Source organism: Mus caroli, chromosome 11 (genome assembly GCF_900094665.2).
Source record: "Mus caroli chromosome 11, CAROLI_EIJ_v1.1, whole genome shotgun sequence".
NCBI classification, from domain to species: domain Eukaryota; kingdom Metazoa; phylum Chordata; class Mammalia; order Rodentia; family Muridae; genus Mus; species Mus caroli.
The window spans coordinates 16,562,143-16,587,854 of NC_034580.1; the positions used below are offsets into that span (position 1 = coordinate 16,562,143).

The 25,712-nt window shown below is 46.7% G+C and overlaps 1 protein-coding gene across 2 annotated transcripts in view; it reads right to left on the bottom strand.

Moving 5' to 3' along the window:
• Window positions 1-17,432: 17,432 nt before the first annotated feature.
• Window positions 17,433-25,712, bottom strand: part of Aftph (aftiphilin) — a 58,033-nt gene continuing 49,753 nt past the window's right edge. For both annotated transcript variants that reach the window (XM_021177747.2, XM_021177748.2), the window contains 2 exons: window positions 25,055-25,178; window positions 17,433-18,547 (listed from right to left, as the gene is read on the bottom strand). In XM_021177747.2, the coding sequence (XP_021033406.1) occupies window positions 18,400-18,547; window positions 25,055-25,178 (272 nt within the window). In that variant the 3' untranslated portion in view covers window positions 17,433-18,399. The remainder of the gene's footprint in view (window positions 18,548-25,054; window positions 25,179-25,712) is intronic.

Consider the following 25,712-nt stretch of genomic DNA (forward strand, 5'->3'; position numbering starts at 1 on the left):
GCCCCTCCCCCTTAAACAAACAACAAACAAACAAACAAAACCCAACTGTCTAAAAACACCTTTGTGATCCCTGGATTCCTGGAATAGTCTTTCACTAGGGGAAAAAAAAGCTTGACAATTTGATACATGAAATGTTATCTCATTATTGTTTTATTTAGTGTCCTTTAATTATTCATTGGGGTCAATGGGTTCCCATGTGCCTATTAGCCTGTTTTATTCTGCCTTTGTGACTGGTGTTCATACCTTCGTCCGTTTTCATATTGGGTGTTGTTTTTAATGTCTAACTTTAGATGGGTAGTACTCGGGCCTAGCATAGTCAACCACATGGTTGACTTTTAAAACCAAGGAAGAAGGAGAGGGTTACACTCCTGGGTCACCCCTGGAGGGGCTGGAGTACTTGTAGCTCCTGAAGGTCTCTCTCTCTCTCTCTCTCTCTCTCTCTCTCTCCCACTCTTTCTCTGTCTATCTCTCTCTCTCTTATTCTCTCTCTCTCTCTCTCTCTCTCTCTCTCTCTCTCTCTCTCTGTGTGTTTTGTTTTGTTTGTTTTTCAAATGAGCCAAAATTTTATGTATTCATTTCTTGCATTTGAAGGACTCCCTGATGACGTCCTGGGCCTGAGGTTCTTTGCCACAGTCCTTAACCACAACACAACTGCACCCACCACTTTCCCATGGCTCCCCCACTCCATCAGTTTTACAGACGCCTCCCATGCCCCTGGTTTCTTGTCTTCAGCAGGTTGATCTGGTGCTCCGTACAAAGTGCCTCCACCAGCTTGACATACGTGGCCTCATCACAGTGGGATTCGAGCACACAGAGATGGGCCTGGCCCATCTCTTGCAAAGTCTTGCAAAGGCACAGGGCAGCAGCAGCAGATGCAGAATGCAGCATGCAATGCCCTGGTTCCACAGAGAGGGGGGCTCTCAGGAAAGGTGGGTGGAGTGGATTTGTTCAAGCCACAGGAGTCTCTGCCGGCAACGGCACTCTCTCTGGAGTGGAGAAGCAGGTCTTAGGAGTGCTTGCTTCTTGGTGGTACTCACTGGCAAGTCCAGCAACTGTGCTCACACTGCGGCATCTAGACTCAGGCTATGTCTTCCTGGGCACGTCTGCCCGTAGGAGGGAAGGGGAGTGAAGAGAGAAGAGAAGGCTGGGCTATAGAGGTAGGGTTGAATAGGACAGGACATAAAACATTCTCTCTCTCTCTTTCTCTCTCTCTCTCTCTCACACACACACACACACACACACATACACACTCACACACACCTACACACTTTCTCTTTCTCACACACTCACACACATATGCACATTCACACACATACATCCACACGCCCATATACACTTACACACACTCCCATAATACACTCACACACACACATTCACACACTCATTCTCATACACACTTGTACACATGACACTCATACAGTATACTAACAAACATAAACATACACATTTACACACGCATACACAAACATGTAACATTCACACTCTTACACACAATATACAATACACTCTCACACATATACTTGCACATATACACACTCACTCAGGTCCACCCCAGGTATGAACCACACCCCCTTAGCTGCAAGGCTTCCAGTTCTCCTGAATGGCCCGTGACAATCTCATTTCACTCAAAGCCAAAGAAAGGATGTGCTCCTCTTCCTGCCACTGTTTCCTCTCCTCTCCTACTCCGCTCACGCACAGGACCCTCCTGGGCATGGACTGAGTTCCTGGAAACCAGGCTGGCTCTGTGCTATTCCAGCATGGACCTCACTTGAGGCCTTCAAAACAGAGGATGGCAACTATAGGTCCTGGGGTGGGCATAGTTTATAGCCTCAGTCAGCCTCTTTGATGCCTCCGATCTTCCATTTGTAAAATGGAGACAGTAATGCATGTATTTGAGGTTGACAAAGGGACTAAAAAGGCAGCAGGTGGCACATTATAGATCCCATAATGTGCCTGGCGTGCTGTGTGGAGGTCCATCCATACTGGGATGACAGGCACGCATCATCAAATGTGGATCCAGACCTTTTTTGATTTCTCATTCATTCCTCACTAATTTGTACCTCCACCTAAACTCTCCTCCATCCTCCCAAGAAACGGTGCCTTCTGCCTGCCCCTTCTTTTCCCTGCTCCATCTCCCACCTGCTCAGTACGAACCCCAGGCCTTTGGACCTGACCAGCCTGATCTTTATTTACTGAGCACTTTATACCAGGGAGCATTGTCTCCTTGATTTATGAGTCATTCTTTTTTTTTAGATTGATTTATTTATTTTATGTATGTGGGTACACTGTAGCTGTCTTCTGACACACCAGAAGAGGGCATCAGATCCCATTACAGATGGTTGTGAGCCACCATGTGGTTGCTGGGAATTGAACTCAGGACATCTGGAAGAGCAGTCAGTGCTCTTAACCACTGAGCCATCTCACCAGCTCTGTTCATTCATGAATCTTCATTTTTATTTATTTTATCTTATATCGTTGAAAAAGGGTCTCACAAATCTCAGTATAACAGACTGGTTTGGAACTTACTATATAGCTATATAGATGACCTTGAGTCAATCTCTGTCCGTCTGTCTGTCTGTCTCTCTCTTGTTTCTCTCTGTCTCTCTGTCTCTGTCCCTCTCTGTCCCTCTCTGTGTCTCTCTGTGTCTCTGTCTCTCTGTGTCTCTGTCTCTCTCTGTCTCTGTCTCTCTCTCTCTCTCTGTCTCTCTGTCTCTCTGTCTCTCTCTCTCTGTCTCTCTCTGTCTCTCTCTGTCTCTCTCTCTCTCTCTCTCTCTCTCTCTCTCTCTCTCTCAGTGGGCCTGTGTTTCTCAGGTAAAGGAAGCCAAACCCCTCAGCTCTCCATCACAGACGCTGACCTGTGTGCCCACCCCACCTCCAGGGTTTGGTGGCAGAGCAGTCTCCTGGACCCCTGCCCTGTGCTCCTGCTCTAGGTTGAATCCCACCTGCCCCATAGTGCCACAATGATGTTTTCTTATTCCCTGTCTGTGAGTGGGGAGTGGAGAGGGACCAGAATGCATCTTGGGGTTTTTTTGTTTGGTTGGTTTTGGTTTTGAGCCAGCTTGGACTCCAGATGTTGCTCCAGCTGGCCCTAAACCCTTTCTCTCAGGTGCCCCTCCCCCCCTCAGCTTCTCACAGCTCCACACTCCACTCATGTTTTTTGAAATCACATTTTCCTTGGACAGATAATACTGATTTTTCACACGTGGGAAGCTCAGGCATTGCACCTCATGTCTAAGCTGCTTTTCAATCCAATCTCCCATCTCAGAAGTTTTGAGATTGTAACTTCATTTCTCTTTAAAAATTTTTAACGACTTATTCACTTATTGTTCTACCTGCATTTCTGTATGTGTACTGCCTGGCGATCGCAGAGGTCAAGAGGGCACTGGATGCCCTGGAACTGGAGTTAAATGGTTGTGAGCTGCCATGCAGGGGCTGAGAGCTGAAGAGTGGGTACTCACCTAGCTGAGTGTGGAGCTGTCTCTTCAGCCCCCGCGCCCCGCCCTGTTCCTTTTCATGATTGTAGGGTCTGTGTGTGTTAGAAGCAGGCTGTCAGGGATGAGCAACAAGGCCCAGATGGGGAGTGATGGCTGCCGCTTCTCTCCTGACCATCCTCACTCATGAAGACCTTTCTGATTACTCCTCCAGGACTCACTCTTCTTAGACTCACTGGGACTGTTTTGTTACAGATGAAGTTTTTGCAAGTCTTTGCAGACAGCACAGTTAGCCATAAACAAACACTTGTTCTGTTAAACCCTCTCCCATCCTCCCCACACTGGCCCACCCTCCCCACACTGCCTTCCCACACTGGCCCCCCTCCTCACAATGACTCCCCTCTCCCTACACACACACTGTGCAGGTAGACCTGTCTCTAGGTCACAAGCAGTTGGGAGGTCCTGGAAAAAGACACTAAGGAGCCCACAGTGGCTCCAGGTCTCTTTTCTGTCTGATCTGGACTCCACCATCAGAACTGTGTCCTTGGGGTAAGAACAGCATGGCTCCAAGGCTGTTGTCTACAAAATAGATAGCCAGCAAGAGATATCTGGCCCCAAGATAAATGTGGCCACTGGGTCTTTGTTACTAGGTTATCAGTGGTGTAGAGGGCACACTATAGAGATAGATATGTACTAAGTCTTCCTGTTGGTGGGAGGTGGGAGTGTATGCCTTTAACTCCAGCACTTGAGAGGCAGACACAGATGGATCTCGTGAGTTCAAGGCCAGCCTGGTCTACAGAGTGAGTTCCAAGACAGCCAAGGCTACACGGAGAAACCCTGCCTCAAAAAACCCAAACAAACAAACAAAAAGTTTTCATGCAAACACTATTATTTGAAGAATATTTTGAGTTGGGGTGGCTGTAGGAGCCTAGAACCACAGTACTTAAGAAGCCAAGGAAGGGGATCCAATCTGGAGTTTTAAACCAGCCAGGGCTGTCTCCAGTTGAGAGAGATGAGGGGAGGGAGGGAAAAGAAGGAAGGAAGCTGTGCTGGCTGGTTTTGTTCAACTTGACACAAGCTAGAGTCATCAGAGAAGAAAAAGCCTCAGTTGAGGAAATGCCTCTATGAGATCCAGCTGTAGGGCATTATTTCTCAATCAGTGATCAGTGGGGGAGGGCTCAGCCCATTGTGGGTGGGGCCATCCCTGGGCTGGTGGTCCTGGGTTCTATAAGAAAGTAGGTTGAGCAAGCCATGAGGAGCAAGTCAGTAAGCAGCAGCCCTCCATGGCCTCTGAATCAGCTCCTGCCTCAACTGCCCTGCCCGGATGGAGTTCCTGTCCTGACTTCCTTCAGTAGTTTAACAACAGTGCGGAAGTGTAAGCCAAAGAAGTCCTTTCCTCCTCAACTTGCTTTTAGCCATGGTGTTTTGTTGCACCAATAGAAACCCTAACTAAGAAGCCAAGAAAATATTATTTGGTAAAAGGTTTTTATAATCACACCAGGGAGCTGGTGTGTATGAATATTTGTGCACCATCTGCATGCTTGTGACTCAAGAAGCCAGAAGAGGGGGTGAGATCCCCTGGAACTGAAGTAACAATGGGTTATGAGTCTCCATGGGGGAATCTTGGAACCAACACCCCCACCCCTCAAAGCAACATGTATAATTAACTGCTTCACCCCAGCTCCCTAATTTATATGTATGTATAATGTCTACGGTGTGGCAAGGGGAAAGGGAAACGTAGGAGGGGGCGTGGTGAAAGTATGTTATATATCTGTATGTGAATGTCCGGACTAAATCCCTCTCCTCTGTACGATAACATATGCTAATGAAAAGTGAGGCCAAGCAGACAAGCACACAATCCAGAGGTTATTCTGGAGGGAAAGTCACAGACTGCCTGTTTTAAAATCAACACGTTTCTAGTAGCTTCTCCCTGTGGAGTGACTATCTTCAATGAGTAGCAACACCATTGGCTAAGTATTCACTCAGCCTGTGGGGGACATCTGAAGACCATGGTCAGCTCTGTCCTGCAGCTCCTTAGATGCCCTGGCCACCAGAGCCAGTGACTTCACATCTCTACTGTGAACAGCTCAGGATGTGAACTGCTCCTAAGTGGACCTATTCTTTGAGGACATTTGGGTTGGTTTCTGTATCACTAGTATCCAAGAAAGACCATTTCTCTTAAGCCCAGGGCTGCCTGTAGGAACAGGTTCAGCAGTCAATGATCAGAAATCCACAGGAAGCCGTGCTGCTTACACTCTCAAACAGCTGTGAGGGAAGAGCAGAGGGTGACCAGGAACCATCAGAGGCCCAAAGGACTGACCCTGGAGGGCTGGGCTGGAGTCCCCAGGTTAAAGCTGCTGCTGGTCCTAAAACAACTCATAAGAGAATATGCAGATCAGAGCAACAGCCAGGACAAGGTTCCAGCCCAGAAGCACGCCAGGAAGAGCCCCAGGGCTCGAGGCCAGGCACTGCCGCCTAGTGGGGGACCCTTGCCACCCATCCCACTTTACATACTGGGAAAAAGGGAGGCGATGGGCAGAGTGGGGCAGGATGGCGGGGAAACTGTGCATTAACCCCATCACCCAAGGTGGCAGCACCACCCCAACTGCCAAGAAAGCTGGCTGCTAGCTGTGCCAGGAGAAAGGCAGGAGGAAGGGGCCCTCACCTCATTCTTGAGAGGCTGTCCAGTTCCTGCCTCTCAACCCCTCCTCCTTCTCTACACAGCTCTATTGCCAGGGAACTGGATGGCTCTTGCTCGCAGAAGATAAAGATTCCAAGTGGTTCCATCTCCTGCCAAACTCTCAGATCAGCCACCAAGGTGGATTCTGTTCCAGTGAGGTCCCCACAGGTGGGTGACCTCCAGCACCCCTTTGTGTTTCTGGTGAGGTATCCCCACTGAACAGTAGGACTCAGTGGGAAAGGTTTCTGAGACCCCTCCCAACTCCAACAAGCCTTCCTTGAAGTTTCCACTGCACAAGTCTGTTTTTAGACTGTCCACCTTAAATACCCCCATGTAAGTGACAGAGGGTGGCACTAGTCTGGGCTAGGTTGGAGAGACAGGTTCAAAGCCAGGCTGAGGCTGTGCAGTGAAGGGAGAAAGAGTAACTGTGGGGGCAGAGATAAGCACCATGGACACTTTGCCAGCCAACCCCAAGTGCAGCTGGCTGAGGCCTGAGGGCTGATACCACAGACACCTTAGGAATCGCTCTCTATGCAGTGTGTGGGTTGGCAGCAGTGTTTGCCAGAGGATGAAGGAAGGAACAAGGAGGAATGTACAGGCTTGGCTGGAAAATCCAGCTGGGCAGGAGACGGAGATGGAAGCTGAAGCTTGATTTGTGTGCCACTATGTTACCGTTCACTGCTGGACCTCAGGCTGGTGACTGGCACCGGGCTTTAGGCTCCTGAGTATAGAGTCTGGGGACTTTTAGCATTGGGGGCACACAGATATGTTCCTCAGATTGGGCCAATGATGCTATTTTCAACTTGAACTCAGTGTCCTGTAGATTTTTTTTCCCAATGTGCTTGGGATGGCTGTGTTTTAATTTGTGAGCTAGACAACAGCTTCTACCTCGTTTAACCCATAGGCCAACATGAACCCAGCCCACCCTACTTCCTCTGCATAAAAGGAAACTCCCATAAAATATGCAGATGGTTTCACACAGTACTCTAGAAAACCTGCCCCACCAAGAACTTATATACTCTCATGTATATACTCATTTACTCAAAGAATCTAGGTAATGGTTAAACTCCCAATACCATGGGCAAGGATGCCATTGGGCCCTGAGACCAATGGGACTGTTGCCCAGCTGCTCGAAAGTGTGGTGTAAAAGTGTTGTTATTGTTGTTGTTTGTCTTAAATCTACACAAGAGAATCTTTGGCCAAGCTTCAGGCTCACCCGTTCACTAATCAACCTTGAAATCAAGGTCTTGTGATTGAAGGAGCTTGGGCCAAACCCCACTTCTGGACCAATCTGCAATGCCTACAGGTTGACTCACACATGTTTCAACCACCCTAAAGGGTCTCTACCAATAGGGTCTCTGCCTCTGGGAAGTACAGGTAGGCTGGACATCTGATGGATACCAGGAAGAAAGGTTACCTTAAAGTGGGGGACAGATGAGCAGAGCATGCAGAACATCTCAGGAAGCCCTGCTAAGTCTCTGCTTCTTGGTAATGGTTCTACAATACAAATGTCATTTCCTCTAAAGCATGATGGAATTTAGACAATTAGTATACCAAGACATACAGGCCACAGGTGGGACTGGGGGTACCTGGGCAGCCTCTCTGATTTGCTGGTCGGTTGGAATTTGAGCTCTTCAGATCTATTCGAAGGCATCGTGCGCTGTGGTGATGGTCGCACACTGCAGCTTTTGTGCGGGAGAGCAGGAGGGCATCTTTACAGTTGACTCTGAGGAGGTACCCCTTAGAATTGTGCAGAGAAGTATTTGTGGCCCTGGGGAGCACCGTTAGGAAATGTTAGTGACAGCTTCCTGAGGGCTGCTCAAGTGAGCATAGCACTCTATAGGTCCCAGTAAGTTTGGTCTCCTCGGGACTTGCATCCTGACGCTGCGGGGATTTCCTTTGCCCATTGCTGCAGGACTTGAAACAGCTGTCTACTCCATGAAATCAGGGTAAGACCCAACAAGGAGCTTGGGGTGGTGTCCTGATGCTCTGCCCACAGAATGCCTTCCTCGGGGAACCCCAGAGACTTTGGTGCACAGCAGGAAATAAGAGTGGGTCCTAGCCTTGAAGTCTAGGTCTCATTCTCTATGTCTGGGAACATAGCTCCTCTCTGTATAACAGGGATCACTGTCCTCATAGAAGCTGTCCCCTGGGTACCTACTGCAGGGCCTGGCAAATTTCTACTGCTCCCTGTTTGACCTTCTCTGGTCACCCTTCCCCAAGAGACCTTGTGCCTTCTGAGTTCCTCAGGCTCTTCTCGGGCATTCAGCCCTCAATGATAACTAAAGCATAGCAAGCTGCCCAGCATGGGTGTACTCACCTGTAGCATGATGGGTGTGCTCACCTGTAGCATGGGGTAATTCAATAACACAGTGCTCAGGCTCAAGGGAGCCCACAGCTTGTGGGCAGCGTAGGTCTTGGTTTGAGTAGGTCTGCTATGGGCTTCTGAGCAAGCTATCTAAGGCATATTCTCATCCATAATGTCTCTCACCCCTCACTACAGTTATTTATTATTTATTTATTGTCTGTGTGCATGCTACATGCACACGTGCTCATCTCTGTGTGCACATGTGGAGGGCCAAAGTGGTTGTCAAATATCTTCCCCATCTGTTTCTCTACCTTAGAGACAAGGTCCCTTGCAGAACCTAGAATTCAGTGTCTGGGCTATATAATATCTTAGGGTTTCTATCGCTGTGATGAAACACCATGACCAAAGCAACTGGGGGAGGAAAGAGTTCATTTTCTCTTACTGTTTGTGATACATCATCCAGGGAAGTCAGACATGAATTCAAAGCAGGAACCTGGAGGCAGGAGCTGATGCAGAGGGCATGGTGGGGGGTGCTGTTTACTGGCTTGCCCCTCATGCTTGCCCAGCCTGCCTTCTTTTATCTCCAGGTCTTCCTACCTATGGGGTAGCACCACCCACAGTAGTCTGGGCCCTCGCACACCAATCATGAATCAAGAAAATGTACCACAGGCTTGCCCACCAGCCAGTCTGGTGGGGTCGGTTTCTTAGTTGAAGTTTCTTCTTCCCAAATGACTCTAGCTTGTCTCCAGCCAACATGGTACTAGGCAGGAGAGCTAGGCTGGCCGGCCAGTGAGCTCCAGGCGTCGACGCATCGCCACACCCAACACAGGTTATAGATGTGGCCAGCATGCCCAGCTTTTATGTGCTGGAGGTTGCAACTCAGATTCTCATGCTTAAAAATAAAGCAGACCCTGCCCCGCCTCCTCCCATGCCCTCTCCCGCATATCTGAGCTTGTGAAGTGGCCCAGTGCAGGAATCTGACACAGATTTTATTGGTCCTGGTGTTTGTTTGTTTGTTTTTCCTTTTTTCTTTTGAAATCATCTTTTGGGGAGAAGGAAAATCTGTCACAAACTCTGTCAGGAAGTGGATGGAAGCCTCAGACCCTGTCTCTAAAAGGTCCTGGAAACATTGCCAATGGTTTCAGGAGGTTGCGCCCTGAACTCAGCCATGGAAACATTGTCAATGGTTTCAGGAGGTTGCGCCCTGAACTCAGCCATGACAAGAAGCCCCAATTTTGCTATTACGTGTCACACACCAAAAGAGAAGCTAGCGTTTCTCCTTTCTTTGCCAGTATGTGATAGTATATACATGGTCTGTCCTTGCCGGTCCCCTTGCTCAGGGTCTACCCCGAGTCATGGTCCCTGGTGAGGTGCTGGGCACCGCAGCAGCACCTGTTCAGCATTTGAGGGTAAAGAAGGAAAGGAAAGGGACACAAATGCAACTTTAAAAATCCAGACAAAAGAACCCTTTCACACACAACTCACAGGCTGTCTGTGGCTGAGAGGTCGGGGCTCACCCGAATGAGGATGAGGGAGAAGAGGGCGAGGTGCTTGGGGCATCAGACAGCATGCTGGGAACTTTATTGTTATTTATTTATTTATTTATTCACTTCACATTTGGACTGCAGCCTCCCCCTCTCTTCTCAGTCTCCTCCTTATACAACCTCTCCCCTCCCCTTCTCCTTGAAAAGGGGGAGCCCCACCTGGGTATCAGCCCACCTTGGCACATCAGATCACTGCAGGAGTGGGCATATCTTCTCCCACTGAGGCAGATAAGGTAGACTAGGGGACAGGATCCACAGGCAGGGCTTCGCTGTTAACCTATGGGCATCCCCAGCTTAACATGAGGTATAGTTTGAAGTCATATGAGTAATCCCAGCACACGGGAGACTGAAGCAGGCGGGTGATGGCAAGGTCAAGGCCAACCTGAGCTACAGAGTGACTCTTTCTCAACCTAAGCCAATCCCACGTCTGTTAAGTATCGTTTCAGAATTTTGCCCTATGCTCCTGGGAAGATGGTCAGGGCTGACTTCAAACAGTATGCTTGCTGGGGGTCAGCTGTGTGCTTGCCATTGGCGTAGGGGCTGCAGGCACCATCCATTCCTTCACCCGAGTTCCTCAGGTTCCTCCTCCTGTGTGGGGCACGTTCTAGGCACTGGGGTGTGGCAGTGACCAGGGCAGCAGGGGTCCTGTCCTGATGATGTCTATAGTGTTGGCAGGAGAACAGAGAAGAAAATGATAGAGACACACGGACTGTAGTGTGAGCCAAAGGAGAGAGACAGTAAGCTGGGGTCCAGAGAATGGAGGCACCATCTTAGATAGTGTGCAGGGGGAGGCTGTCCAAAGAGGTGAGGGTCAGAGCTGTATGGAGGGATGGAGAGGCCAAGGCAGGACCAGAAGGCTTTCCAGAAGGCTGCCAGCTCTGCTTTTCCAGTCAGTCCAGCAGGAGTGATGGCCCTCAGAATCAGTTCCTGCTGCAGAGGTCTCCGGATGACAAGGTGGCTGAACACTGTCAGAGGAGATACAGGGAGCCAAGGGACAAGCTAAATGACACCAGAAGGAGACAATCAGATAAATCCTAGATGTGGGCTAGCCCATAGAACAACTGGCTGGTGCCTTAAAGAGATCGTGAGTAGGAATGGAGACCAGGTCAGATTCAAACAAACACAGAGCCAAATGGGATGTCCAGAAGACATAGCAAGTCTGCTAAAAGATGCCTTTCTATTCAAGCTTGGGAGATTGGACTTCAGTTGGAATGAAGGAACTGTTGCCTCTCTTAGGTGTAAGGACAGTGTGCGATCAGGGAAGAGATGGAGCTAAGTTAGGTTTGTGATGGATGATGATCATAATTTATTCTGAAAAACTCAGCCACGTAAATAAATGAAGGTTTGAGATGAAGCTCTCAGGAGGAGAAGGGCAGCCTTCTTGGGCTGGCCAGGCAGCAGATTTTGGCAAACCCTGAAGTATGCCCTCTTTGGGTAGGGAGTGTGCTCTACCACACATAGTAGGTGTCTGATAACATGTGAATGAGTACACACATGGAAGCCTTGTTGGGATTCATTTCCAAGGATGGTCTATGGCTGAGCACACTCTTCCACCTTTCAGTTTACCAGGCATTGGTCACCATCGACAGTTAAGAATGCTGGGTTGTTGTCAAGGCTCATTAAGTTTGGAAGTGCCTGGGAGTGTTCTTAAGGGTCCCTCTGGATTTCAGAAATGTTGAGCCTTCAGGCCATCCTGGTCACAAGCAGCTGGCATGCTGGTGCCCCCAGACTTGCTGCTGTCAAGTCAACTCAATGGGAACAGTGTCCTCTACAGTGACACCTAACATTCCCGGAGCTCTCAGCATTTCTGAATGTCATGTTACGTGTGTGACATGAGCTCTGTGGCCCCAATGCTCATGTCCTTCCAGATTCATAGAGAAACCTAAACCACGCTCCTGTTAGCAGCTGAGGCTTCAGGGAGCAGATAACATTGTTAGGGCAGAGTCATCAAGATAGGATTAGGGTCCTATTGAAAGAGGCCTGGGAGCCCTTGCTGCCTTCTGGCTTGTGAGGAGCCAGCGCGAAGACAGTATCTACAAGGGAGGGGTGGATTTTGCCAGACATGGAGTCCACTGGAAACTTCTCTTGGAATTCTCATCTCTGGAACTGTGAATAACCAATGTGTGTTTGTAAAGTATTTCACATAAGATAGTGAGGTCTTGCTCATGAGCCCTCTTAGGAAAGCCATTTGGGTGATTTTTCTTTGTGCTCCATTTTGATGATTGGTCTGTGGTCTCAGTGGGATATGGCAGGCTTCTGATGTGGCAATGTGGCTCCTTCCCTCTCTCTTCTAGAAGCAGCATCCAGGCCATGCTCACATTACCGAAGGCTCAGGATCCTTTCTGTCTTGGGTCAGGTGCCTGCTTGTGGGCCAGAACCTAGGGAAGCCTGAGGTAGCAGGGTCTGCCAGTTGCCTCTGATGTGGGGATGGGTTGCAGCCAGGCCTGCTCTGAGTTTCCTCCCTGCCACATGTTGGATTATTATAAAACAATATCTCATGTTCTTTCTTTCATAATCCAACACTGGTAGATTGGCTAACATGGCCATTTATAGAAGTGCTTGGGAAGAAGTCAGCCCTGTGGAGATGGTACCATGGTGGCAGATACTTGCTTTCAGTAGAGGGCAGGTAGGTTTACTACAGTTCTCTGCCAGCACCTGCAGCCTTGCAGGCTACCTTTTCTGTCTCGGCCCCTACAGTGCTGGGCTGCCAACCCTGTTTTCCCGTTGGTTGAAGCTGAAATACCAGCTGTTCCTGGTGGGCTGTGTCCACCCTGAATTTTCTACCCTGAAAATTTTCTGAATTTTCTACCCTGAATGTATCCTTTCAACAGGTGTCTGTGACACAGGACCAGTGTAGTCCTGTCTGCCTCACAGATGTCAATCTTTAGTTACAAAACAAAACAAAACAACCTGGGGCAGGAAAGAAGTGTCTGGATTTCAGTGTGAGTTGAGTCAGGGGCATTCTTTTTCTAAAATCTACACCACAAACACTGAATGAAGACACTAGGGGCATCCCTGTCCTCCTTGCTCTAACCAATGTCCCATAGGACTGGGGACTCAGAAAGGTGATGTCATACATAGAGGGGCATAGATGGGTGAGGAGCTGGAGGGTGGGGAAAGGCTTGGGCTCATCTGTGAGCCAGAATAAAAACAAACAGCAAGTAAGGGCTGCTGGATGGGGCAGCTCCCTCCTGGTGGCAGGGGAGCCACTCTAGGGTCAGGATGGGAAGCCCCAGTTTCAGAATGGCAAAGTCAGGATCAACCCTCACCCTGCTTGTTTGTATTGCCAGCACAAATGCAGAAGGAAGTCCCACTTGGAGTAACAGAGGAGTGGGAAAGTATCTTTAAGGTGCTGGGAGCCAGTGGTTTCTGCAGTCTGTGTTGTCAGCCTTGGGCACTCATCTGTGTCATCTAGAGTTTAATGGCTCTGTTATCATGTCTATCAATGCCCACCTTCAAGAATCCCAAGCTCAGTGGCCTTAGGGGAAGTCATAGAATATTTCCAGTTTTGGTGTCATCACAAGAACAGGGGCTAGCACTGGTTAGTACTCTTGCATTAGTTGGTTTGGGGTCCCTGTGACAGTGCTGAACAGAAACAACCTAGGAGAAGAAACATTGTTTTGGTCCAAGGTTCCAGAGGATTAAGCTCAGTGTGTGGGGAAGATGTGGTACTTGTGGCTGTGGGAGTGTGACCTAAAGGCCATTGACATCACTGTGGATCAGGAAGCAGAGAGGGAGAGACCAGGATACAATGTCTGAAGGCTCCTTCTCAGTGACCTACTGCCCTACTTACTCACACTTCCCAGAGGTCCCAGACCTGCCAAGTTAGCACCACACTTCTCAAATATGAGTTGGGGTGTGGTATGGTCTATTTTCATTTCAAACCACGACAGTCTTTATTGTGACTAGTTTTAAGTGCTATGTGTTCAGAGGGTTTGCAAAGAATCCTGGGATGCTGAAGAGCCAGCTCTGTCCAGCATGGGTGGCAGAGAGGTTTTGAGAGTTGCCGATGGTGGCAAATGAATGAGGAGACATTTTCCTGGGTGAGGGACGGGTTCAGCCAGCTGCTGGGACATTGGTAGCTCACAAAGAGGCTATCGTGTAGACAAGAGGCAGAACCCAGGTATGGGCAACCTGGTAAGGCTAAGACTTTTGTTCAGGGAGCTTCAGGAAGGACTTGCTAAAGGAAAAGCACCTTCTATCAGCATAGTGGGAAGATTAGATTAGGAGGCTGAATGGTGGTCACATTAGATAAGTGGGCCTGGAGGGAAGAAGTGGCTGTGTAAGAAGTGGAATCAACAGGATTCTACATCCACAAGCTGAAGGTGAGGCAGGGGACTGGGCAAGAGTGAACACGGACAACACTAATTGAGAAGGGGCCAAGCAAGGGCAGTATGTATGGGGCATGTGAGGATTCAGACATGGTGCGTGGGGCCTAAAGCTGAGTCCTGAACCTCCAGTGAAGTTGGCCAGTGGCAGAAGAGACCGGTAGCCCAAGGAGGGGCCAGGAAAGGGCTCCCCCCAGAACCCTGGGGCTGGACTCCTTCTCTTATTTGATATTTTGAGTCAGGATTTTACTGTGAAGTCTAGGTTGGTCTCAAATTTGGAATCTTCTTCCCCTCTGCCTTTTGAGTGCTGGAATTGGAGGCATACACGCCATGTCTGATCTTTTGGAGGAATCCTTTCCCTTGAGGGATCTAGGGAGAAGGTAGACTCATGTTAAAGACTAGAGTAACCAGCAACCCCATTCTGGGGTGGATGCGGGATGGAGGCAGGAGGTCCAGTGTGGGTGGCAGAGAGTTTTCCGCCCTCTCATGCCTTGGCCCTTTTGGTCTTTGGTGATCCATGTCACTGACCTTTAGAGATAGTGATGGTAGAGAACCATGGGGTCCCATTGAGGGATGTGAGGAGCTATGGGCACAGTTCATATGTCATTTGGAGTTTCAAGGCAACTGGAATCTATCACCCATGCTAAAGGTGGCTTTAGCTCCCTGGAGGGGAGGAGGACACTGGACGTACTGTTAAGGAGACAGTTATCCGTTCTCTTCTCCTGTCATCATCATCCTCATCCTACTGACAGAAGACTGACCCAGATAAATGATGAACATTATTGGCCAAGTGTTTACTGTGTGCCACAGGTGATGTGGATTACACACCCCCACCCAAGCCTGAATGGATGCCATTTTATCCTTTGAATATCTCTATATAGTCCAAACATTTCTTTATTTATGCTTCCATTTCTTCAGCCATGAGAATCTACTCATTCTTGGTTTAATATTTTGCAGCAACAGAGCCCTTTTATTGAACAGAATTTTCTGTAATCATTCAGCTCCAATATTAGCCTAGATTGTTACTGTAAGACAACCCTTGGCTGCATGTGTGTCCCAGCTCTGATGCCTCTGGGGGTTCCTGGGAGAGGTTTAGGGGAGCATTGAGCAGCTTTTATCTTTTAGCCCTAAAAAAAAAAAAAAAAAAAAGACTCTAAAGTAGCTTCTACCTCAGTTTTCCTTTCCTTTGTGTATGGGGCCTACAAGCATACATGTTTCCGGTCAAATTCAGGACATTATGTATGTGAAACATATGCTTGACTGCTGAACTTTACCCCCATAATTTTGGATTCTATAGCCACTTGTATTAGTCAGGGTTCTAGAATCGAAGAACTTAAGAGAATGAATCTCTATATAAAGGGGATTTACTAGAATGACAACAGACTTCAATCGAGCTAGTCCAATAATGGCTGCTTATGAACGGAAGCTCCAAGAATCTAGATATAGCCAAGCTGACAATTAAAATGGCCATCACACTCCTGTTAGGACAATTTTCATCTTGGGTGGGGAGTCCATGTAACATACACCTCCCTCCTATTAAGGTCCCAAAGGCAAAGCAGAGTTCGATTCCACCACAGTTCTCTCCCCCGCCTCCCAAACACTGAGTTTATTAGGCACATTTATAGGGCATGGGGGAGGGGCTAGTCAGAGGAGGATAAATGATCCAGCCACCCTGGAATGTCTCCCCCATGGCTGTATAGATGGAGCCCAATTTGCCTGTCTTCCTCAGACTACACGCTGTAGGCTCTTCTTGAGACTGCAAGGCAATGTGCAGTTAGGACCAAGTTGCATACAACTGGCTGGGTACTCAGTTGAGGGTCCCATAACTCCCCAGTCTCCATTCTGTGAGAGATGTCCCTAGTCAGCAAGTGCAGCTGTGATCAGTTTGAAGTAGGCACAGATGAACTTGTGGACATGGTGGCTGGCTGGGGTGGGGAACGGTGCTGTACAGCAGCCCAGTTTATTATATGCCTGAAATATCATAGACTTGAAGCAGCTGTCACTCTAGGCCATACTTCCCTGGCAGCTAAGAAGCCATCAATGATGTCAAGCCTTCCACTAGTACATTCTAGTGGGTATCGTAGGGGGCCACTGGCTGACAGCTTGATTTCTAGCAAATATCATGTAGCTTTTTTTTCTGGCAAATGTCTAAAATGGCAATATTCTAAAATGACTTTTGTCTTAGACTCACACATTTTCATGTGTGGTTATTTGCTGCACATCTGCATAAGCACCTCATGTGTGCTTGGCGCTGGTAGAGGCCAGAACAGGGTGCTGGATCCCCTGGAACTGGACATTCAGATGCTTGTAAGCCACCATGTGGCTGCTGGAAACCAAATCCTGGCTCTCTTCAAGTGCAACACGTGTTCTGAACCTTCGTGCCATCTCTCCACCTACCTCACAAATTATTTTTAGGAATTTTGTGCAAACATTTTCTTGGAGGAGGTACTCTCAACAGTCTAAAGGTATGTTCTAGTGAATCATGGGGATTTAAGACTACTTATGTATGAGTATGCTGACTTCATGCACACCAGAAGACCGCACTGGACCCCAGGACAGATGGTTGTAAGCCACCTTGTGGTTGCTGGGGATCTCTGGCCGAACCATCAGTGCTCTCACCTGCTGAGTCGTCTCTCCAGTCCAGGGCGATTTCTTTTATGGTCTCATGTTGTATCTTAAAGCACTAATCTTGTTTGGTGTGTGTTTGGGAGAGGTGCGTGTCACCACAGACGACCTTCAGGTTGTTACCTTTCTACCTTGTTTGTGACAGTTTTGTTGTCACTGTGTAAACCAGGCTAGCTGGCCTGGAGCTTCTTAGATGCATTTATTTCACTTTATGTTGCGAATGCTGTGCTTGCATGTATGTCTGTGTAACCCTGAAGTTAGTTCAGGGCTGTGAGCCACCATGGGCGGAGAACCTGGGTCCTCTGTAAGAACAAGTGCTCTTGGGCTATGAACCATCTCTCCAGCCTCACGATTCAGTTCTTAGAGAGCAGATTCTAATTCTTCCTGATATTAACCAGGTAGAAGTCCTACCAGATTACTTCATTTGAAACAAAATTTATTAATTATGAATAAAACCTCACATTCAAATGCATTATATTTTCCCTGAGATACTAGATACAAAGACAAAAGGCTAAATTTCTTTTAACTGATTTTATTCTTGTATAAGCTAAAAGGAAATGTACACACTGAAATCTCAAACCCTCAGGCATGCATATCAACCTTGTAGAGGCTCTCCTACATCTCTCTCTTTTCCATAGGAATTTCCCCAAACATTTAAAATCCATAGTTTTTTTTTTCAACTGTATATACAACCTAAACCATAGCAATCTATGATTATGTCATTTTACACTGTGCAAAATCCTCAAAAAATAGTGGTATGACAGAACAGGAAGATCTCTACAAACGCAACTTTAAGACATTCATATAATTTGGTCCTTCTCCAAATCCCACCAGTTAAAACAGGTACATTCTCTTTCAAGCCCCCAATCATGTCCTGACAGTGATCCACACTCTACAACCAGCGAGCATCGATGGTGTGACCTCAGAGGAGGTCACACAGCAGTATGCCTAATGAAGACTGAAAACAAAGCCCAGGAAAATGAACAAAAGCCAGGTCTTAAACACACCCATCACACACAACTGAAAACCAAACAAGAATTTTGAAGCTTTTTTGTGATAGTAAAAGTAACAGACCATAGGACAGGTAAATCAAGAGCTGTCAGGGCACTGGGAAAGACTGAAGGGGATTTCAGACAGGAGAGATTTGAGGTTTTAATTTTCTTTTTTTTATTTCAAAAGTTTTTAAGAAGGACACCACCAGTGTATTTCACAAAGACATAAATGTATACACCCCAGCAACACAAAAGAATAAATCTTCAAAAATGTTCATCCCCAATTATTTACATTTTTTCTAATATAAATTTAGGACTTCGGTATGTAAATAAATATACATTACTATGTATACCTTTCTAGTGTGGCTTACCAACAAATCATTTGAACTTGAATGATTTTATTTTTAAATTACAGCAGATATGCTTTTGATGGTAGAGAAGAGGTGGAATCAAGGAACGTGTATTTAAAACTGTCCGAAGGATGCAAGCGGCTACACGTCTGCTTGCTCGTGGGAGCTCATGGAAGGTGTCAGTGTGGCTGGGAACATCAACACCTTGGCATGCATGAAGGTCAGGTCTGGAAGGCTGGTGATCACCTTCATGGCTTCCTCGCTCAGGTGCTCCTCTCTTTTTGGTTTCCTATCAGCCAATGAGAAAAGACAAGTATGTAAGGGGAATGTGCTGTAGAGCAAATGGAAAAGAATTCGTTGTCAAGGTCTGTGGTCTTGAGCGTCTGACTAGCTTCTCCTCTGCTAGCTGTGGAGAATAGCTGTTGCTGTCCCTGAGATCAAGCCCACAGACACAATTATCCACATGCATATGTACTCCAGGCTGGAATCATCTACCCAGCAATAATGTTCAAGCACGTTACCAAGCACAAGGATAGCTAACACTAAAGTCTTGGTAACGGTCTGCCATCCTGGATTTCCCCTGCCTACTGCAAAAACTACCAATATTACCTAACTTGAAAGGCGTAGTGAAGCATGGTAAGTCATTTAACCTCAGGCTTTCTTAACCTAATGGGGAATTCCAGGAGAGAAAGCCTTCAGCTAAACTGGGATATGGGCAGCAGCATGAGAACTGGGTACAGGCAGGAACCTGGGGGTGGCAGTGGGGGAAGAGGGGGGTGTGTAAACCTTAAAGGCCTCTAGCCTTGTTGATAGTGTCTATTTAGCCATACCTCCCCTCACTTTAACAAGTAGTTTGAAGCATATTACATAATGCACAAAAACTCTTGGTGAACTAGTGGGCAGACTGGAGAAAATGCCCAATGAGCATCAAGTGCGACTGAACAGTACACAAAGCCATCCATACCATCCAAGCCCATCCAGGTTGTTAAAAATGCTCAAAGCATCATTATAGTCACACAGTTAATTTCAGACCAAAGATACCTTGAAAAGAAAGCCCAATTATTTCTTTTATGGTAATTGTACCAGCAGAAGAATCAATATTCAACTCAGTTTTTAAGAAAAACACAATAATAATCCTATATTTTAAAAAACTTAAAATTTACATTTTAGATTACACTTAATGGTAATAAATCAGTGGATGCTTGAGGAACTAGTAGATAATAGCATCACTTCAAGGTCAAACAAGCGTCCTGCGTTCTAGTGTCAATCTTAGCATCACCGACAAGGCTTAGGGGGTGAAACGGTCAGTCTGCAGCCAGGCTGTCATGGAGCCTGCGGTCAGCAGGTGTCAGCGTCTTCTGATGTGCTTACTCCAGCTAAAATGTTACCCCTGTACTCATAGGCCATAGATATAATTTCCAATTTACAGAAAATGGGGGGACTAAATAACATGGTGAACATTACTTGCTGAAAGCCCCAGAGAGTAGAACAAGCCCTGTGTGCGTGGATTTCCCCATCTGCGAAGTGCAGATAGGTCCAGGAGAGAAAGGCAAGGAATGTTCTTAACTACCAGACAACTGTGCAGATTGCTCTAGGTTCCACCAGTGGCTTTCAGAGGCAATATGAAACTGAGTATAAAAGTTTACACAACTGTTTAAGTTTGTGCATGCATTTGTAGTTATTTATGTCAGATATCCTTATTAAAATACATAAAGCAGATGCTTGAGAATTTGAGAACAATTGTATCGCTCTCTATTGCTTTCTCACTAAGATTTATCCTTTTTTGTTAATGGACTGCATACAAATGAAAGTCCAGAAAGAGTGGCCTATGATCAATTCATGGACACGTGTGTGTGTGTGTGTGTGTGTGTGTGTGTGTGTGTGCGTGCGCGTGCGCGCGCGCGCTCGCTCGCAAAAAGAACATGAAAAGAAACATGACAAGACCTTTTAAAAAGGGGAAGAAACTTTTCAAAAAACCATCAGGACAACTGGATAGCCCTAGGTAGGGCAGAGGAGGGGGAAGCAGAATGTAGACTTCTCCTACCTTTCACTATATTAAAACTAATCTAAAATGTATTAAGAAGTGGGGAGGAGGTAGCACATGTCTTTAATCTCAGCACTTGAGGCAGAGGCAGAGGCAGAGGCAGAGGCAGAGGCAGAGGCAGAGGCAGAGGCAGAGGCAGAGGCAGAGGCAGAGGCAGAGGCAGAGGCAGAGGNGGCAGAGGCAGAGGCAGAGGCAGAGGCAGAGGCAGAGGCAGAGGCAGAGGCAGAGGCAGAGGCAGAGGCAGAGGCAGAGGCAGAGGCAGAGGCAGGCAGGTTTCTGAGTTCGAGGATAGACTTGTTTACAGAGTGAATTCTAGGACACTCTGGGCTACGCAAAGAAACCTAGTTTCAAAAATCCAACCAAGCAGCCAATAAGAACCCAAGACAAACCCAAAATGCATTAAAGACCCACAGGTAAGAGTTTAAACTATAAACTCTGAGGTATGTAAGATCTTCCTAATTCTGAATTAGACAATCATTTCTTCAACCAAAGCACGAGTAGTAGCAACAACAACAACAACAACAGCAACAGCAAATTGGGTTTCATCAAAACTAAAAGTGTTTGAATGTCAATACAGAGTGTGAAAAGTGAAAAGGTAACAGAGCAGCAAATACTGACAAAGGTGTGGACTCCTGAAGGCAGCAGCATGGACTCTAATAAGCTCATCAGAAGAGCTCAACAATTTTGCTACTAGGGAAATACAAATTACAATGCCGAGATACAACTTCTCACCCACGGGAATAGCAACAACCTATTTGGAGGAGAGAATGTGGAGAAACTGGAAAGCTCATGTTACTGGTGGGAATACAAAACATTATGTCCCAGAGCTCTGGAGGTGAATGCCAAGATGATCAGGTGTTCAAAGCCAGGAGGCAACAGGAGATCCTGTCTCAACCAGACACACAGCCATGAAGCCCCTGAGTAGTGTGCACATCTGCAATGTACCGTGGAGAGTGAGGAGCGCTGAGATTGAGATGAGCCTGAGTATGATCCTCCCAGGGCCCCTCTGCCATGTTGTACCAGAGTTCAATCCCAGGGTCTGTGCATGCTAGGCAAATGCTACCGCTGCGCTAAAACCTCAGCCTGAGACCTTAACTCAGGACAGAAAACCCACACCCACAACTGCAATAGGCAAACGTGTACAGGGGATTTTTATGATAATAAACATTTTCTGGGGTAATTTAATGATGAGAGTTGCACAACTTTGTGAATCTACTAAAAACTAGTGGATTTACAACAGTGAGAAGGACAGGTTTCATGATGTTAATTAAATCAATAAAATCCAAAACTGAAAGCCCCAAAGTATGTCTGTTAGCCACTAGTTCTTTAGCTTATATAAATGCCACTTAGTGGCCTCTCCGTAGCTACTAACCAGCTGGCCACACACTAATTTAAATTAGAAAATAACCTTTTTCCATGTTAGGTCAGTTGGGCAAGAAGATGGAAGTATTTCACACTAAGAACTTGGATTTCTCTAACAGCAAAGCAAGTGCTGGTGATGTAGGTCCATGGTACCGTGCTGGCCTGGCATGCACAGGACTCTGTTGTGGACAGCTCAGGTGTTGCTTGTATTTTGATGCTAATTCCGCTTTCCCAGGAGGGACTGCAGATGAGAAGTGAATCAGCAGAGGAGTGAACCTCATACACAGGTGACTTCTTGTGAACTTCTCCCCACCTTAACTTGTAAAATAAAGGCCAGAGCTGGTGATTGGGCAGTGGAAGGGAAGCTGGAGTTGAAGTTTTGGGGAGAAAGAGGAGAGAGAGGAGGGAGAAGGAAAGAAGATGGAGGAAGAAGATTCAGATTCTGCGTGTCTTTAAATCGCCACAAGTAGCTATGAATACCAAGCAAGGAAGGACAGAATAACTGGGGTAACTTGTCTAATCTAGGTGGGCAGCTTGTATCATTATCAATTGGCTCTGAAATTATTGTGTGGGCATCTTGTGAATTGAGAATTTATTGGTATATAAATCTGACTGTTTAATTATCAACTTCTAGAGTTTTGATTTACTGGGTTAGATTTCCTTCTACAGGGCCCTGGGAACAATACCCCAGCACAGCCAGGAACAGTGGCACAAGCCTGTAGTCCTGGTGGCTACTGGGAAGGTTGAGGCAGGAGGATTGCTTAAGTTCAGGAATTCTGGGCCATAGTGTGCTATGCCAATTTGGTTTGTACAAAGTTTGACATCAGTTGGTAGCCATTCCAGAGTTGGGTACCAGGTTGTCTAAGGTTCCAGTCAGAAACAGCATGTCAAAATACCTACCACCAATAAACAGGAAAATAAAGGAGAAGACTGTATCACGTTTCCTCACATACTCATAGGCTCTTAGACAAGAGTGTGAGGGAGGGCCTGCAGAGGGCTTAGCAGCACAGAGGCTTGCCTCCGACAAGCCTGACAGCTTGAGTGTGGTCCCTAGGACCCACATGGTGGAGGAGAGAACAGACTCCCACAGGTTGTTTTCTGACTTTCCCCTGTGCATCAAGGCTCAAGCACAGAACCCATCACCCCTGACAAAAAATAAACACGATTTTAGAAATAGAAAAAAGAAAGAAGTATTCCATGTCAAATCTCCTCCCCTAACCCAACTGTGGTTTCTTCGCTCTCAGAGACAGAGCTTTGCTTTCTGGCCTAGGCTGGTCTCAAGTGCTGCTCCTGCCTCAGCTTTCTGAGTGCTGAAATTACAGGGTTCATCAGTATATCCACTGCAGCTACTGCTTTAACCCTTTTTTATCTGCTAGCTCTTCATTCCATTCTACCTTTGATGTACTGTCAAGAGCCAAGACAATTTTGTTAACATTTACTTAAAAACAAGTAAATCCTACAGATCAATACACTGAGAAAGCCTTTTGGAGTCGTACTGTGTGCCGCCTGTCTTCCCCATACAACTAAGAATCGCTCACACAGTGAGAAAGCCTTTTGGAGTCGTACTGTGTGCCGCCTGTCTTCCCCATACAACTAAGAACCGCTCACACAATGCTACTAGGGCTGGAGCTCTACTGTCAACATCTGCCTAGCATGCACCAGGCTTTTGGTTTGATGGGGGGGGGGGGGAGAGAAATTAAAAAAAAAAAAGAACAACTTCTGCTCCTGCAAAACAGAAACAAAACCACCACCTCACACTCCTCTGGTGATAGTTTATAATTTTAAATTCTAATAGTAACATGTGGATATCTTCCTCACTATTTTCAAACAAAACCTTCTTCCAAATGAACCCCAAAGTTCGTGGTTTTTTTTTCAGCTTACTTCATTTTAAATGTTCAAATGGGTCTGAGAAAATAGCCCAGTAGTAAAGCCTAGAGTCTGCAAGGCTCTGGGTTTGTTCTCTAGTGTCCTAACAGCAGAAAGGTCACATAATTATCACAGAGACTCTCTTTGGCAGCTACAGCTTCCCTCCTAGATGTGTGCTACAATTTTAATGTATTCTTTTATTTCAGAAGATGAAGTTTAGTCGTAATAGGTTGGGCAGTACAGTCTGTCTAGGAGGAGGCCTTACAAAAATGAAGGCACAGGGCTAACAAAGTGGAGTAGAGCTCCTCCTACTGGCACAACAGATGAACTCTCATGACTGCAGGGAAAGGGAAGCAGCAGTGGGACTGGCTCTCCCACAACCAGGGTGCCAACAGTGACAGCAATGGAGTGCACCTGTGGACACAAGGACCTACATGCTCCAAATCTATTTCCTGGTTATAGGCACCTACAGCCATCAAACGAGTAACGGCAGCAGTCTTTAAAAATTATTAGTGTCTGCAGAATGGACACCTGCAGGGAATAAAGTAAAAGACAACAGTTCTTTAAGTCATGGTGGCGTGTTGGCACACACCTTTAATCCCATCACTTGGGAGACACAGGCAGTTGGTTCTAAGTTCAAGGCCAGCTTGGCCTATATAACAAGTTTCATGACAGCTAGGGCTGTACACCAAGTCCTTGTCTCAAAAAAAACCAACAAACAACCCAAAGAGATTGCAATCATTCAAGTTTAAGTTAAAAAGAATAGAAAAAAGATGTTTTTTTTGTTTTGTTTTAATAGAAGAATTAACTCTAAATGGTGTCTGTTATTCAATAGGAGATTCTAAAATTCCCAAAGTGGGCAACTGACACATACACATCTGGAAGATACAGATGGGTGATGATGATTTGGGAAACAGAGAAGACAGCTGACCAATCAGCTCCTGCCCTGGCACTAGTGATGTCCTGTCTGAACCACCTACTACTAGGAACCGGCTTACCTGTGTTTAATTTGTCAAAGCACGGGTTACTTAACTGTGTTAAAGCCTAAGTATAAGGTCCACAGGACATTCCTTGTCTCTGGCTCTGACAGCAGAAGATAAGATAAGACTGTCCCTTGAGAGGCTCCCTAAGTTTGGTAAAGAAGTTCATGATAGCTCAAGTTAGGTACACAGTAGTGAAAGTTCTGAATTAAAATATCTTTACTCTGTCTTAGCTTCAAAGTGAACACAGAGGCTTATGTAACCCCAGGAGAATAAAACTGGTTCTGGAAAATGCTTTTCTCCATAATTATGAAAGGATAGGGATGTTCCCAGTGGTACCAGAATCATCTTCTATGGGGGTGGGGAGAAGAAAATGTCATCTGTCAGTCATTTCCAACAAAACTCATCATTAAACATCCATTTGACATCCTCTAGGCTTTAAGATACAAAGTCAGCATAGCACACAAGCGCTACCTCTTGCATACTTTGCTTGTGGCCATTTAAACCAGAATACAAAGTTAGGGCTAAGTTCAGGTTCATTTACCTGGTTGACGTGCTTGTCTTTTCCACTGTAGACATGAGCTTCGCAAATGCATCAGTCACTCTGAGGCTTGAGGTGGAGGTCTCCAGCTTAGCAGTTGTTAACTCATATAACTCTGGATCCACACCTTACAGCACAGAATGACAGTGAGTGAGGGCAAGCTGCATGGGTCAGAGAGCGAGCGAGCGACAAGATGTACAGCAATACTCTATCCACATGTGAGTCTGCATAAGCACCACTCACTGTCATTGTCAGATCAAGTGCTGCTCTTCCAAATGTGAGCAGTCATTACTAACCATGCTACATGAGGGCACACATGCTACAAGTGGGTGGATACCAGATAACTTTTGCAGCTGGTTCTAACCTCCCACCTTACAGAGTTTCTGGGGATTGAACTCAGGTTACCAACTTGGACAGCAGGCACCTTTACCCACTGAGCTCTCTGTGTTCATCTAATTTTATTTTGTTTATGTGTATCTATCTGCATTTATGTATGTTCATTGTATGCATGCCTCCTGCCTGAGGAGGCCAGAAGGGCTGTTGGAGTCCCTGGCACTGGAGTCACAGACAGTGTGAGCCACCACGTAGGTGTTGGGAATCGAACCCAGGTCTTTTGCAAGAGAAGCTTGTGTTCTTAACCACCGAGCCAATTAGCTAGCCT